The 17,380-nt window shown below is 46.9% G+C and overlaps 1 protein-coding gene across 1 annotated transcript in view; it reads right to left on the minus strand.

The window, feature by feature from the left end:
* The window catches only part of Abcc4 (ATP binding cassette subfamily C member 4), a 230,203-nt gene that overhangs the window by 146,802 nt on the left and 66,021 nt on the right, over positions 1-17,380 (minus strand). Inside the window, exons 5-8 of the mRNA XM_031361046.1 lie at positions 9,545-9,634; positions 8,406-8,569; positions 4,906-5,031; positions 2,773-3,022 (exon numbers count right to left, since the gene is read on the minus strand). Of these exons, the coding sequence (XP_031216906.1) occupies positions 2,773-3,022; positions 4,906-5,031; positions 8,406-8,569; positions 9,545-9,634 (630 nt within the window). The remainder of the gene's footprint in view (positions 1-2,772; positions 3,023-4,905; positions 5,032-8,405; positions 8,570-9,544; positions 9,635-17,380) is intronic.

Here is a 17,380-nt window from a genome sequence, read left to right on the forward strand (position 1 = left end):
CCCATGCCATTAGGAACAAGTGCTGGGGAGGCAGCTGACCCCACAGAAAATAAAGATCCAGATGCAGCCTCTAAGAACAGCTCCACACAGCATCTCCCACTTCCTCCAGCCTGGCTCACGCTAGAAAACTCCCACCAGCTCTCAGCTGTGCTGTCAAATCTTGAGTCCACCAATGGCCTAATCCATTGATTAGGTCAAGCCCTCCTGATCCAATCAGTAGTCTGGTCCCACACGTTGGGGACCAGGCCTTAAACAGGTGTGTCTTTTGGTACTGAACACTCTATACTCCAATCTTTACATCTATATTTTTAAATTCTTGGGAAAAACGGAAACTATTTTGTTTGGCTTCGCTATATATGAAGACTTCTTCCTACAAATTTCTCTCCAAGACCCCAGCAGCACAAGATGTGATCTGTTGTCTTCATTCCCACAGGCCAGCCACACCAGAGCCTATATAAGATCAGGACTGCCTGCACGAGCCCACGTCCAGCAAGCAGGCAGGTAGACACATGCGACCCTAAGAATAACTACAGCAGCTTCCCACAGCATCTCTCATGATCTATCAGATGTCAGCTCTTCCTTATCCTGCCTCAGTTTCTCTCCCTTAAGGAATGCAGCTTCGGAAGCCCCATGAGCACTCTTCATTTTGTTGAAGTGACATTTGTGCTGGTCTATCCTTTTCTATGGTATTCCTCAACACCACCGAACCATGTGTCATGGCTCTCCGAGCACCACGTTCAAAGAGCCCTCACGACACACAAACCGGGCTGCAAACCGAGCCCTCAGATGTCTGCATCTACAGGAAGCAGAGAAACTTCTTACAAGGCTGGTCTACCGTGTACATCCTACACTCTCAAATTACTAAGCAGTGTGGTCGATACAACACTGGTTCAGAAGCCAGAGCCCTCAGTGAGGTCCTCGCTCTGTCACATACAACCTATGTGCGGGGCTCCATCACCCTATGAGAGGTACGATCTCTGTACAGCAGAGACAGTGGGTGCTGATCTTTGCAAAGGAATGGGAGACAGCCTAGCTCGTGGTGCCCGCAGAGTAGCTCTCAAGTCTAGGGGAAGCAGTTGCAGCAACAGAAGAATGGCAACAGAATAACACCGTGTGAAGCCTCAGAAGGGAAAGTTTACATTATACACTTAGAATGGTGCTAGGGGTCAATATATACCCTCAGATTTGAAAGTTAAAAAAAAGAAAAAAGAACCGTAATTAAATGCCCTGGGTCACCCCTCAACAGTGCTGTTCGACCACTGTCAGAAGGAATGATAAACTCAGGTCTGGTCCAGAACTAACCCTATATGACTGATCTATTCTATAGGTAGTAATTGTGAATAACGTTTGACAGTGTTTCTCATATTGTTACAATAAATTTTAGCATTTTCCTGCTCCCCTGTGACCCTCTGCCAGAGGCTATCTTCTCAGCAAGCCCCCCGCCACTTCCGTGTATTTTTTCTGCGTGACCCAGAATGTGGGTGAGGTTATTGACTGGAGCAAGGATAAAATATCATTGACCACAGTGCTGAGGAAAACGCACACCTGCCACCAGGTGTTAGCTGTCTGCCATTCTTCAGGGAGGGCGGGGCCTCCTGGGTCCTTCCCCTTCCCTTCCAAGCTCATTCTTTCCCAGCTCTTATGCTCACATACACATCTGCGGTGAGTCTGAGCACAACCGCTGCACCAGACTGTCCAAATGTCACACATCTCTCCACCGTCTGGGTCGTTCTTTCTGCCCCCTCTCCTTTCAATGTCCCTGGAGCTTTAAGGGACTGATATAGAGGCACAATTTAGCCTAAGAACTCCACGTGATACTTTGGGAGGTAAAAAAAACAAAAACAAAAACAAAACTCCGGGCTTTTATGGCAAGCCCTTCCCCCTCCCCTACGTCGCCCTAAGGTCACTGAGTTTGATGGAAATCTGGTATTAGACAACCAACACTACTGAGAACCAGAAATAAAATGAGGTTTGTGCCCGGGCCTCTCACAGCACCGGCCAGACACACTACATTCATCGACACACCAGCGCTTAGCATCTGTTTTGCACCGGACCAGTGTCAACGTTACCCTAGCAGTTCAGAGTCATCAGAGTGGTTACTTAGGTAAATGTGGTGGAGATCAACAGACCGACCAAGGAAAACGCCTGCTAGAAAAACAAGGCTCTTAGAAGAGAAAGAAAAGGTGAAAAGCAGACTGGAGGGAAAGGCAGAGGCAGAGGAGAAGTAGGCAAGCCGCTAAGAGGGACAGAACCATTTCTAAACAAGGGTTTGTCTGGTATTGACCCTGGTCTCTCTAAGGGGCAGAGTCCTTCCAGTCCAATAGGAATGTTACCCCACCCAGGCCGGGCTGAGACCCCTCTGGGTCTCTCAAGACCATCTGCATATCGGGTATTTACATTACAATTCATAACAGTAGCAAAATTACAGTTGTGAAGTAGCAATGAAAATAAATGTTGCAGATGGCGGTCCCCACAACATGAGGAACTATACTGAAGGGTTGTAGCAACAGGGAGGGTGAGAACCAGAGGTCTACAAGACAAACATTGCCAGGCACCATTATATATCAAGAGCCCCGTGCTGACTGCTGGTATTTACATTGTGCCCATGAAAGACCAGAAATGCTTCTGGACTTTTAGCATACCGTACCTAAGACTGCGACAGGTACACAGCACTTTGGATTGACTAATAGTTTGGAGACACTGATAGTAAGCGAAAAAGTATCAACTGACTCAAAAGCTATCTCCAGCTTTAAAACTGTACTGTACACAAACCTTGATCCTCCGAATGCTGACGACAGCCTCTGAGCCTCTCTCAATGGCTGATGGGAAGAAGAGGGTGACAGTCAACCGAACGGCACCGTACAGAGTCATGGCCACAAACACATGGCTAGCTGAAATCTCGTTGCCAAGCAGCACGTAGGTGGTGAAGGTCACGAACAGGATCACTTTGTTTGCGATGAAGAACGATGCCATGTTCATCCCTCTGAGGTAGGAGCTGCCCAGGATCTTGGAAATTTCCTTCCTGGGAGAGAGAAAAACAGATTTTTTTTTTTCACATAGAAAAGTCAACATCGATGTCATATGCATGAGGAACCTGTTAGGCAGTACACACATCAAGGTAAACTGCCTGTGGGGACACAAGAGATGGCTCCGCCTACAAAGAGGCTCCAGGCAAGCATGAAACCCTTAGTTTGATCACAGCATCCACATAAAGGCCAGGTGTATGCAGGCGCCTACACTTCCCCACGCCCCAGATGTTTCTGCCTAAGGTCTTAGGGGAGATTCTATAGTCTCAGGATTGCTCTTCTCTCCTCCAGCAAGTTGCTGGGCTCACAGAGAGGACTGTTTCAGTCATCTGTGGGTCACAGATGGTCTTAGGTGACCCACAGGGGTCTCGGTCCATAGGCTGAGAACTGCTGTTCTAGACTCACTCGACAACTAAGCAGGGACTGGGTAGAGGCCTGAACTGAGTAGGCTCCTCTTGGGCAGGAAGGACTCTGCCCTTCAGAGAGATGAGACGAGATGGAGGCCCAGGACTGACCTTGAGTATGCTAATAGGATATGCTCATCTTCCTGATAAAATCTGCTCAAAGTAATGTGACCCTGCACGTCTAGCACTGGGTAGACAAAGGCAGGCATGTCCCTCAGCGCAGTCGCTACCTTCCTTGCTGAATCACTGGACCCCAGTTCCCAGTGAGAAAGCCTGTCTCAAAAAATTAAGGTGGATGGCTCCTGAGGTAGTGGCAGATATACACATGTGCACACATTCCTAAACACATGTAAACATGCACACATATGATAAACAGTTTTTAAATGCTCTGTGATATTACGGCAACAGTTGCTAGCACATACCATGGGGACAGCTTCAGTAAACCACACAGGACCACATTCCTCATTCAGCCGAACAATGGTGGAGCTTCAGGGTTATCCTGTGGGTCACTCACTCTAAGATGATCTTATCAAGGGTTCACACAAATGCTTTTAACAGGCACACATACAGGTTAAGTCCTGGGCCAGGAATCTCACAGGTGACTGAAGGGTGGGTGAGACACAGCTCTCCCTTCCTTGAACTCAGGAGAGAATTGTACCCTTAAAATTGTTATTTTCACCCAAGATTCTAGACAGAAAGAGCTGGCCCGGAGATTCATGGAGTGTGGAAAAGAGTGCAAATGTGGGGAGTGGTGTGTTTGGTAGAAGCCAGAGACAAAGAACAGAAAAGGTCTGTACATATGGAGGGCACTTCAGACACATAGGTCATAGAAATTCAGGGCTACGAGAGGTTAAGTGCCTTGCTAGAGTGAAAAAGAAAAAAGCTCAAATGTTTAGAACAAACAGAAAAATACTTCACTTAACTATCTGGAGTGAGTGATACCCAGGCACCAAGTCTGGCTCGACGCAGTGGAGCTCGGTCCATGCCACCTTCTCAATGTACACTGACATCAAGTAGAGCCTTACTAAGCGAATTTCTAAAATTCTTATATCTTGGAATCATTATTTATAGGGAATTTGAAGCATTCAGAAACATTTTGAACTCCACTGGATTATGGAAGTGCATCTGAAGGCTGGACATGCAGCTTAGCGGTGTATGTTATGATACTTGCCGGGAACGTATGAATCCCTGGGTTCAACCCCCAGCACCATCAAAACCAAAATGACAGCGAGAAAGACAAAGACAGACAGGCACGCAGGAAGAAAAGGGGAAATGCAGCTTTTGCCTGGGAATAGCGGCACACAGGAGCCCAAGTTAAAACAATGTCCCAGGTCGTTATACTAAACACTTCTGCCACATGCAGGTGACATACCTGAGGTGAGTTACCAGAGGGACCAAAGAGAACTCTAAGTCCATTCGGTAAAATTAGGACATAGAAAAGTATACAACACGGTACAGTCTACCCCAACACTTACTTTCTCAGATTGGTGATGAGGTCGGCAAATGACCTCTCCCACGCATACATCTTTATTATCCTCATGCCCGTTATGACTTCATTCATGGTCCGGATCCTGGCGTCTGTGAAAGCTGCAGTTTTACTCCTGCGGGGGAACAGATGTGACAGATGAGCCACAGCAAAGCCAACCAACCTTTGTATATAAATAACAGGCACAGACAGGGCCCCAGAGACAAAGGAGGCTCTGCAGCTCCTCGGCTCCCGCAGCATGGCTGGGTCCTACATGCAGCAGCTCCTCAGCTCCCACAGCATGGCTGGGTCCTACATGCAGCACACACACAAGCAGCCACTTCTATCAATTCTGAGTATTATGGAGCATTCTGAATGTTTGCTGATTCTGATATGAGGAGGGAGAAGAGGGCAATGATATCACCCGAGTCTGACAGGACACAGTTGACAGAGGTGGAAAGAGACGGGATCCGAAAGGCTGTGGAGCAAAGAAGCTTGCTCATCCTGCCGGGAAAAGAGTAAGAGAAGAGCCTCGGCGTGTCGGGAGCATGAGAACAGGGTCTCCTTAGCCTTAGAACAGGGTCTCCTTAGCCTTAGAACAGGGTCTCCTTAGCCTTAGAACAGGGTCTCCCTAGCCTTAGAACAGGGTCTCCCTAGCCTTAGAACAGGGTCTCCCTAGCCTTAGAACAGGGTCTCCTTAGTCTTAGAACAGGGTCTCCTTAGCCTTAGAACAGGGTCTCCTTAGCCTTAGAACAGGGTCTCCTTAGCCTTAGAACAGGGTCTCCTTAGTCTTAGAACAGGGTCTCCTTAGCCTTAGAACAGGGTCTCCTTGGCCTTAGAACAGGGTCTCCTTAGCCTTAGAACAGGGTCTCCTTAGCCAGGAAGGCAGAGGAAAGCACGCAGAGCAGAGACTCAGAAGGAAAGAGCCCGATGCCATCCAACAGTGCAGTGCGGCATCTCTGCCCCCAGCCGGAGATCTCTACAGAGACTTGCTTTGACTCCGGGAACATGACCAGGTCATGGTCGCTTCATGATCAATTTAGGCTTTTGTTAGCAGCCATGTTTCTGATACACACCTTGCTAGGACAGTGTTTTAGTCAGGGTTTTTATTCCTGCACAAACATCACGACCAAGAAGCAAGTTGGGGAGGAAAGGGTTTATTTAGCTTAACTTCCACATAGCTGTTGATCACGAGGAAGTCAGGACTGGAACTCAAGCAGGTCAGGAAGCAGGAGCTGATGCAGAGGCCATGGAGAGATGTTTCTTACTGGCTTGCTTGAGTTCCAGTCCTGACTTCCTTTGGTGATCAACAGCAATGTGGAAGTAAACTGAATAAACCCCTTTCCTCCTCCCCAACTTGCTTCTTGGTCATGATGTTTGTGCAGGAATAGAAACCCTGACTAAGACAAATTGGTACCAGCATAGTGGGGTATTCCTGTGACAACCTGACCATGTTTTGGGGAGGACTGTGGAAGGACTTTGGAACTTTGAGCTAGAAGAGCCACTGGTGCATAAGAACTCTGTGGAATGTTCTGTAGGAGCTTAGATCATGTTGAGAACAGTGCAGAGATGGAAGCCTGGCTTGTGAAATTTCAGAGGGAAGATTAAAGACTCTTATCAGGGCCATGTTGTTTTGATTGTGAAGACTCTGTGGTTTTGGTTAGCTGGGGCTGAAGTAACAGCTGTGATTAACAAGATACCAGAACTACTAAAGTGAGAACTTTGCATTACTGGGACTATTGATGCTGGTTAGCTGGAGCTAAGAAATTAGCGGTGATTAAGAAGAGACCAGCATCACTGAGGTGACATCTTCTGGGAAGTGTTTTCTGAGAGCACAAAGGGGCTGTGTTCCAGAGATAGCCAAGGTTGTACCTTGTGCTGCAGCAGGACTTGGTAATGTGTAAGAGTCACCCAGGTGGTACTGGTTTTGAAGGCATGAAGGGGTCATGAAGAGCAGCTGAGGCTCAGCACAGTGAGAGGCCATGGGAGGCCATTGGAGAAGGTGCAGCCGCAGTTTGCAATTGATGGCCCAGGACTGAAGGGGTCATGCAAAGGAGTTGAGGCTTAGCACCATAAAGAAAGCCTATCAGAGGCTATTGGTGAAGCCTAGTTACAGCGGAAGACAGTGTTTTAGTGATGACAGTACCATGAATGACCACCAAGGACAGCAGCAGCAGTGGAGTACAGGCATCTGGAGCCCAGAAGGCAAGATGTGTGCTACAAAGGACAGAGCTGGAGAAGTGACCAAAGCCCTTGGAGGATCCCAGAAGATCGTGAGTTGGGTCCCAGACATTGGTTTTGCTTTTGATTGTGACTGTGCCCTGATATTTTTCTCTCTTGAAGGAAGAATGTATTTTGGTGGAGCCCACAGTTAAGAGACCATGAATTTTAAAAGATATTGGACATTTAAAATTGGTTGAACTTTTAATATGTAAAGACTGTGGGACTTTAGATCTTGGGGATGAATAAGAGAGTAAGGGTTGAGGCTTAATAGTGATGTGTTTGGGTGTCAAGTTGACAAGGGGTCAATTGTACTGGCTGATTTTGTGTGTCAACTTGACACAGGCTGGAGTTATCACAGAGAAGGGAGCTTAGTTGGGGAAGTGCCTCCATGAGACCCAGCTGTGGGGCATTTTCTCAATTAGTGATCAAGGGGGTAGGGCCCCTTGTGGGTGGTGCCATCCCTGGGCTGGAAGTCTTGGGTTCTATAAGAGAGCAGGCTGAGCAAGCCAGTAAGGAACATCCCTCCATGGCCTCTGGATCAGCTCCTGCCTCCTGACCTGCTTGAGTTCCAGTCCTGACTTCCTTTGGTGATAAACAGCAATGTGGAAGTAAGCTAAATAAACCCTTTCCTCCCCAACTTGCTTCTTGGTCATGATGTTTGTACAGGAATAGAAACCCTGACTAAGACGGTGAGACTTCCGCAAGGCTCTGTTAAGGATCATCCTGCGCCCCATGAGCTTGTAATTCAATGGAAATATTGGAGTAAAACCAAAGAATAGATATACATATGTAAGCAATTCCATAACATACAGTGTGGATGAATCTACAGAACATTTGCATTGGGACCCTGAGACGGCTTCTGCCAACCGTTGTCTGACCTTCATATATACACTGTGGCACATGTGCACCGTCCTCATAGATATACAATGGATGGATGGATGGATGGATGGATGGATGGATGTAACAAAATATATAAAATAAAATAATTGTGTTTACTATCACTTAATGTTTAACAACATCTACATATGTAACTTACAGAAATGGTGTTCTTTATGAGGCTACACTGAAAAGCCAGTTGAGAGCAGCCAGCCAAGCCTTCACCCTTCTCCTTTTGAGACCAGCCCTCTCGGCTTATGGCTGGAGTACCCCCATCTAAGCCTGAAGGGCTGGCAGCATATGCAGAAAATATAAGAAGTTTCTATATTGTTTCTGGGTAGCAGTCCCAGGCGGGGACAGGGGGCTGGTGTTAGCAAACGGGACACACTTTCGGTCCAGCATCCCTCTTACCGTAGTGATGAGAACAACTTCCCGATGCAGCTTTGCAGGGGCAAAAGGATAACGAGAACGGCCATGCCCGCCAGACAGGAGATTCCTATTTCTACCCAGAGAAGGATGGTTACCGCGATGGCCTGCAGTGGCCCTGCCCACAGAAAGTGCAAGAAGATTGTCACCTGCAGATACAAAGCCCACACATGCTTAGGACTGTAAATAAAACAAGACCAGTAGGAACGTATGCCAGAACATTAGGGAAGACAAGAACGCCAACAGAATCCCGTCTCAGCGGGTTTAACTGTGAACCGCAGCTATCACTGCGGATGCTACACTTGTGCAATGAACAGTGGACCGTGGGCCCTATTACAGGACGAGTAGACTGCACCATCCTGATCTTTAATTCCTCATGTGTGGGAGAGAACGCTCGCCCTCTGCTCTCTAAGTGACGTGCATCTCCCGAGTCTCCCCAGAAAAGCCTGTGCCATGGAGCCTGACACACGCTGCAACTATCGCTCACGTGGTGAACTCTGAACAGAAAGAATAACCTCTTCAGGATGAAGCATCTTGTTTATCCCAAGTCTAAGTAGGGGTGAAGTTTATGTTTGATGAATGAAAATCTGAAAGGGGAACGGTTGGTGGGCAGATCTGACCTGAAGCTAGAATGATCAGTCCTTAAGGTGAACATAAAAATGGGTGTGGGCGAGAGCGGTAAATTCTAGTTAGTTAGCACCACACGGCTAGCCTTATCACCGTGTTGCTATGTACCGGGTACCACAGGGAGGGGGCTCCTGTGCTCCAAGACTTGGGTCCTTTAAGGAAGGAGAAAGACAATCACCTGCTGCTCTGCTGTCATGCGCTAAAGACTAAGAGGAGGCAGCCCCTCGAGACTATCACTGCAGTAACCAAGTCGGGGAGGAATATTACTCTCCGCCAACTTATAGAGGCGTCGTGTTGCAGGCAACATCAGAAAAGCAAAACCAGACCCCACAGGATGAACACATCTTACCACACCTAGGCTGCACGCAGAACTGACATGTGGCTTTAAAGCGCCTACGTTACAACTTCAGAAAAATCCTAATCTACACCAAACCCTCACATCCCAATGGATTAAAGACGGAAAAATTATAGCAGGAACCGTCAGAGGTGGAACGTACTTGGTCAAATTTGTTCACGTCGTTGGACAGCAGATTGACTATCTGGCCCGTGGTTGTCTTCCCCATGGCCGAGTTACTTAGCCGGAGTGCCTGTAATAAATGAGAAGAGTGGAGAATTGTATCCTGTCATAACCCTACCAAGTATAGGAAATGAACATATTTTCATGGGGTATTCACTGGTGTAAAGGCCATGTCAACAGTCCTGATGTCTGGCACCGACAGCAGTATCTTCAAAGACAGCAACGGAGGTGAAAGAAGCAGGAGACAATCAACCTATCTTTATTGATGGATGGCTACTTGCCCCATGTATGTCAGTTGACGCTCCATAGCCTACCAAAGTAAATGTGCACCAATTCAGTAGGGAGAGGGTGAAGGGAGAGAAATAATACAGGATTTGGATTATATACACTGATTATACTATTCATTCTCAGCCAGATACCACTTAAGTACACATGGTCATGGCTTCTGCCTTCTGTATGTGGAAATGGGTCCTCGCTTGTCTCTAAGAGTCATAAATGAAAGAGAAGCAGCGCCCGTTTGCTGAGTATCTGCCTGGGATAGGACCCAGAGCCCCTGGAGGACCCACAATTGGTGAGACCCAGCTTTGTGTCTGCAGAGCCCCATGCAGAAGCACCTGTGATGCAGATGGAGTCGCAGGCAGCGGGGCAGTGGGCAGGCACTGGGGAAGGTCTCCTTCTCCAGCATGGTGGGCAGGAGAACAGGGGATGAGGAACAGCTTCAGGGACGAAGGAAGAGTGCCACGGGTCAACGAGCGGCTCATGGGGGGCACAGAGAAAGAAAGGTGGGTGGCCAACTAGAGAAGACCAACTAGAGAAGACCCAGAGCTGATGCTGGAGGGGAACAGAAGTAGCTAAAGTTTAAAAGGGAACTTGGAACAGTGACGATGGTTTGTCTTGGGTTTTGTTTTTGTGTTGTTGCTGTTGTTAAAGATTCATTTATTTTATATGAATACGTTGTAGCTGTCTTCAGACATAGCAAAAGAAGGCATGGAATCCCACTACAGATGGCTGTGAGCCACCATGTGGTTGCTGGGACTTGAACTCAGGACCTCTAGAAGAATAGTTAGTGTTCTTAACCACTGAGCCATTTCTCCCGCCCTTGTTTTTGCCTTTAAGCCAGAGTGCGCCAAGAGAAAACAACGAGACTGCAGTAGACACCAAGGCAACAGCCGTTCTACAAAGGAAAAGGAAAACCAGATACAAACAACACTAAAACATACGTAACTCCATGCAACACAAATTACCAACCAAAGGTGTCCCAACAAAGCGCACCTGCCTGTCATTCCAACGCTGGGAAGGCAGAGGCAGGAGGATCACAGAAAGTTCAGGGCCAGCCTAGGCTGCAGGACAAGGTAGAGACCAGCAAGGCAAGAAAGATTACAGACATACTTTAGTGGATGGCACCAAGAAAGATTACAGACATACTTTAGTGGATGGCACCAGCTGGCCACAAGAAAACAAAATCCAGGACATGAAGTCGGGAAAGGGTGGGAGCGGATATGGAAGGAGCTAGAGAGGGAGTCTGGGTGGATATGGTAAAGAAACGCTACACGCATATTTGAAGTTCTCAGAAAAAGTAATAAAGATGTTATACTTAAAATATATGGGAGGTCAGGGCCTGCACAGGTCTGCACAAGACAGGGTCTAGAGCTGAGAGGGAAGTGGACATGCACCATCACCAATTGATAACCACTTGTAGATGAAAATTTAGTTTTCTTCAAGGGAGTCTCACTGGAAAACAAACTACCCTTAAGGGAAGGCCACATGGCCAACAGGGCGGCCAACAGGGACGGACTGAGGGTCCTTGTCTCATAATGTCCTGCCGGGGCTTTGCTCTGTTATGTTTACTCTTTTTATCTCTTTTCTTAATCCTACAGGTCCTCTGTGTGTGTGCCTGCATGTGCATATGCATGTATGTGTGTGTGTGTGCCTGAGTGTGCACATGTGCATGTGCACATGTGCGTGTGTGTGCGTATGTGTGCATATATGTGTGTATGTGTATAAGTGTGTGTATGTGTGCGTATGTGTGTATATGTCTGTGTGTGTATGTGTGTATGTGTGTATATGTGTGTATATGTGTGTATGTGTGTATATGTGTATATTTGTACGTGTGTGTATATATGTGTGTATGTGTGTGTATATGTGTGTATATGTGTGTATATGTATGTATATGTGTGTATATGTGTATATGTGTGTGTATGTGTGTATGTGTGTATATATGTGTGTATGTGTGTGTATATGTGTATATGTGCGTGTGTGTGTATATGTGTGTATGTATGTGTATATGTGTGCATGTGTGTGTATGTGTGTGTGTGTGTAGGTATAGGTGTGTGTCGGGTGTTGTGTCTATGGGATTCCTGAGTATGTAAACCACTGGGTCGCTGTGTCTTTATCTGGTTCTCATCCCTCTTCTTGGTTCTTTTCCTTCGGTTTGTTCTGTTTTGACACCAGTGTGTTTGTTTTGTTTTCTATTAATACCATCCCTTAGAAACCTGTTTGTTTTCAAATGATAGACAGAAAGAGGATGGATATGGATATAAGGGGAGGTGGGGAGGAACTGGGAGATATGGAGGGAGGGGAAACTATAATTAGAATATATTATATGAGAAAAATCTATATTCAATAAAAAATCTAATAAAATTTTGGTTCATATTGTACTATTTTCTGTTTAATGCTCTCTCTCACCTTGAGGCTAAAACACAGACTCAGGCCCCTTTCTTCCCATTTCTGAAAGGAAAACATACACACACGCACACACACATATACACACACGTACATACACACATGTACACGCACACACACACATACACACACACGCACACACACATATACACATGTACATGTACACACACACATATACACACACGTACATACACACATGTACACACATGCACACACACATATATACACACACATACATACACACATGTACATACACACACAAATGTGCACACACATATACACACACATGTACACACATGTACACACGCATACATACACACACACGCACACACACATATACACACGCACATACACACACAAATATGCACACACACATATACACACACGCACATACACACAAATGTGCACACGCACACGCACATACACAAATGTGCACACACACACATACACACACATACACACACACGCACATACACACAAATGTGCACACACACACATACGCACGCACACACACACGCCTATATAATGAGAGCCCATGTCTAGAGAGACACAAGAGCAGTCTATACATGATCCCATGAGTACACGGGTGCCACAGAAAGAAACAGAACTTGCTGACTTTGGCCACTGACACTACCTGAAAATATTTTCAGCACCCACATTTTTATTGAAACAAGTATCAATCCTACATGCAGAAAAAAGCACTGCATATTTTAAGAATGGGTATTTGATTTTATTTTGTTTTTTGTTATTTTGTTATTTTGAGACAGGGTCTATGTAGTCTTGGCTGTCCTGGAACTCACTATGTAGGCCAGGCTGGCCTTGAACTCACAAAGATCCACTTGCCTCAGCCTCCCAAATGCTGGGATTAAAGGCATCACAGCCAGCCTTGATGCCTAATTCTCATAGTTAAAGTAAGATGACACCCAAGCATGGTCCTCATGCCTGTAATCCCAATACTCTACAGATAAGAGCAGAAGGGTTGAGTTAGAGGCCAGACTGTGCTATAAAGACAGACCCTGGGGGGAAAAAAAAGCCTGAATGAACGAATAAAGAATGAAATGAAGCACATAAAAGACATCCCATACTCTAACCCTAAATTGACCACAAAAATAAAGAAAAAACAAAAGTCAGAACAACACCATGCATCGTGTCTCCTCAACACCACAGTCAGAGGGTGCACAGGGATGAGGACCCCAGTGGCCATCTGTGTGAGAGACAGACCCTCCCACGCAGGGCTACCTGTCACTAAGCACATCTGTACTGCAGCGAAGGAAAGCCAGGCTGTGGGCCTTCACACACACCAGCCGTTTCAGAAGCTACCAGGACTACACAATCAGTCCAAAAATTAGTATGTTTTGTTTTGTCTTTAAAAATCCATCTCACGACAGTGAGATCAGAAAAAAAAAAAAAAAAAAAAAAAAAAAAAAAAAACCAACAACAACAAAAAAAAAACCAGTGACATGCCTTTAAAATTATCAGTGAGGAAGACAGTCACAGACACAACTGGCAGACTCTGGCCTCTATCACCAAAGAGTGATTAATTGGTACCAGTCTGCTGGCCTTGCCCGCCAGTATGTGGCCGTCGGCTTGGACGGCACAGGAAGCAGCTGTCCCCACGCTCTGACCGCAGGCACTACAGGACCGCGAGCCCTAAGGGTAGGAAACTCTGGACTCACCTGGCTTTCTGCCCAGGCAGAGTGCATTTCTCCAACCAACAACAACAAAAAAAAATGATGCCCGTTCTGAATGGGAGAAGCACCTGGGGTTTGTGGGTCACAGCCACGGAGGCTAGACCCGGGATTTTCTGTGGGGATTTACCAGTGGCTCTTTGCCAAGGCCTTCACTGTCCAGAGGCAGAGCTGCGTGCCAGAGTGGATGTCTGAGGTCAGAACGGCTACGAAACGCCAGGGTTCGCCCAAACAGGGCTGAGGTTCTTCCTGCCTGCCTCGGTCATTCAATAACGATGCCAGGAAGGCCGGGCATTAGTGATAAAGATCTGTCTACAGCGTCGGCCAGGCCCTTGGACTGAGTTCAGAATGGAAATAGCTGCCTTGCAGCTGAGATACACAGAGAGACAGACAAACCCATTCTGGAAGGACCAACCTCAGAAACAGAAACCAATACCCTACAGTATAACACCCCCAACGCGACATAGTGGAGAGATTATTACACAAGCAAAGGAGAAAAAAAATGAAAAACCAGTGACCCATAGTCATGGAGGGTAAGTGTCAATAGAAAGACATCCAACTTGTGGAATTAGCAAAGGAATATAAAACAACTGCTGCAGGGGCTGGAGCGATGGCTCAGCGGTTAAGAGCTCTGACTGCTCTTCCAAAGGTCCTGAGTTCAAATCCCAGCAACCACATGGTGGCTCACAACCATCCCTAATGAGATCTGACACCCTCTTCTGGGGAGTCTGAAGACAGCTACAGTGTACTTACATATAACAAGTAAATAAATCAAAAAAAAAAAAAAAAACTGCTGCAATCATATTTATGGAACTAAAGAAAAGCATGATCACAAGAAATGGATAGATAGATGATTTTAAGAGAAAAATGGATACCAAAAAGAATGAAACAGTATTCTAGGCTTGAAAATACACATCTGAAATCTAAAGAAAAAAATCTCCCAATTAACATCAGTTCCGATTGGCTATTTCCAGAGTAACAAAGAGCATGGGGAGGAGGAGGGAGCTAAGGGTCAGACCAGGACCGCTCACAGGCTAGGCAATCTCGGCTCTACTGTTGACTTGATTCCTAAACCCTCATTTTACATTTTATTTTGAGACTGAGTTGCCCAGACTGGCCTTGAACGCCCTGCTTTGGCCTCCCGAGTATCTGGTATTACAAAACCATGTTCTTATTTCCATAATTTTCAATCGAAGGAACAATGTGAGCACGCTACAGGAGACTATCATGCAATCCAGTCAAAAATCCTGGAGAACAGGTGAGAAACCTTCCGCGGAGGCCTTGGGAGGCCAAGGCCACGGCTCCGCGAGACAACATCAGCCAATCCCGTGCACGGCTTTGATTTGATCCCAGCACTGGGAAGAGGATGGAGGGAGAGAGACAGCAAAGGAGGGGGAGACTACGTTAGGTACTTCCTAGTCAGGCCTGGTAAAAAGCAGCGGGTGCGCCCAGGTGACTCAGCGGGTATGGACTCTCACCACCAAGTCCAAGGATCTGAGTTCAATCTCCAGAATACATAAGGCAGGAGAGAGAACTGACTCCTGCTGTCCTGGCTACTCGTGAGTGGTGGCACAGACAGACACACACACACACACACACACACACTCTCACTCACACACACACACACTCATATACACACTCATACACACATACACACTCATACACACACTCACACGCACACACACTCTCACTCACACACACTCATACACACACATACACACATGCGCACTCATACACACTCATACACACACTCATACACACACACTCTCACTCACACACACTCATACACACACATACACACACTCATACACACACATACACACTCATACACACACACGCACACACACTCTCACTCACACACACACTCATACACACATACACACACACGCGCACACACTCATACACACTCACACACACACACACACACACACACTTACCCACGTGATTGGGAGTACTAGCTGCTCTTGCAGAGGACCAAGGTTCACTTCCTGAGCTGGCACATAGCCACCTATACTCTATACCGCCAGTTCTGAAGGACACGATGCCCTCTTCTGGCCTCGGAGGGCAACTGCATGCATGAGGTACCATATAGACAGTAGGTATAAATAAAAATAAATTTAAAAAATTGAAATGCAAACAGTATCCCCCCCTTCATTTGTTAAACTATTTTTTCTATCTGGATAATTTTGGGCAGTAAATAGGACACATAAAACCTAAGCGTGCACACATAAATGTCACATTATCAACATAGGCAGCATGGCGGACAAGTGTCCTCCGTTTCCATGGAAGTGACTTTTGTACACTGGTGGGGTATGCTCTCCCTTCAGGAATCAGTGAGGACTAGTCTTGACTGGTAGGATCTGGAATTACTTAGGGAAACATCTGGGCTTGCCTGCGATAGATTAGCTAGGTTAGGTAACTGAGACCGGCCACCTTCCGTGAGTGAGTGGCACTGTCCTGCAGTCTATGGCCAAGAATACATAAAAAGGAGAGTCCTGACTGATCGTCCACACTCATCGCTCCCTGGGCCCTGACACCAGCGCCATGTGCCTCATGTCACCCACGTCACCCAGCTGTCCCTTCATGACAGACTCCGCTCTCTAACTGGGAGCGGAAGTAAACCTTCTCTCTGTCCTTACGGTGCTGTAGTCAGGTCATTTGCTGTAGCAGAAGGCATATAACTAGTGAAGTGTCCGGCTGCCATTTCCACAAAACCTTCCAAAGACTCCTGTCCTGCCTAAACAGGTGTGAATACCTCCTGGTCACACTGCAAACTCACTCTTGCCAGAGTCAACGACCCTCAGTGTGTGAGGCTCCTCCCAGAGTGCCTCACATGTGCGTGTTTGGATTCCTCAGTCTCTTCTCTCTGATCCCTTGTCACCCAGCTGACAGCTGTCCTTCAGACTCGGCACACTAGACTCCCTAGACCCCTGGGTCTCGGCTGAGCAGCATGGAGACCCCTGAGGGACTTTCTGAGTGCAGAGTTCATGACCCCACCCCGGTCTGTCAGATGAGGTGGCTTCCAGGTAAACAGGGCGTTACTGGGACGGGTGGCTAGGAAGGGTACACTTAGCTCACTGAAGCAGAGCACCACCTGGATTTTTCCGATGACACCGTCTGGAGAGGCTTAGGAATGCTGTCACACCCTCTTCAGGATTGTGCAATCTAAAAGCGGCTGTGCGGTTTCTCAAAGGGAGGCTGCAGGGACTGCCCAATATCCTCCCGCAATACAAGCATAATGGGAGAATAACGACTGCACCGGGCCAGTCTTGTGCCCTCTCATTCTGGAGAGGGAAACTGGTTCGGGGAAATGAAAAACTACAGATAAAACCAACAGCCTGCATAATCTGATAGTCTCTAGAACAACTCTATAACCTTATAGTCTCTATAACAACTCTATAACCTGAGAGTCTCTATAACAACATTATAATCTGATAGTCTCTATA

This window comes from Mastomys coucha, unplaced genomic scaffold (genome assembly GCF_008632895.1).
Source record: "Mastomys coucha isolate ucsf_1 unplaced genomic scaffold, UCSF_Mcou_1 pScaffold9, whole genome shotgun sequence".
NCBI classification, from domain to species: domain Eukaryota; kingdom Metazoa; phylum Chordata; class Mammalia; order Rodentia; family Muridae; genus Mastomys; species Mastomys coucha.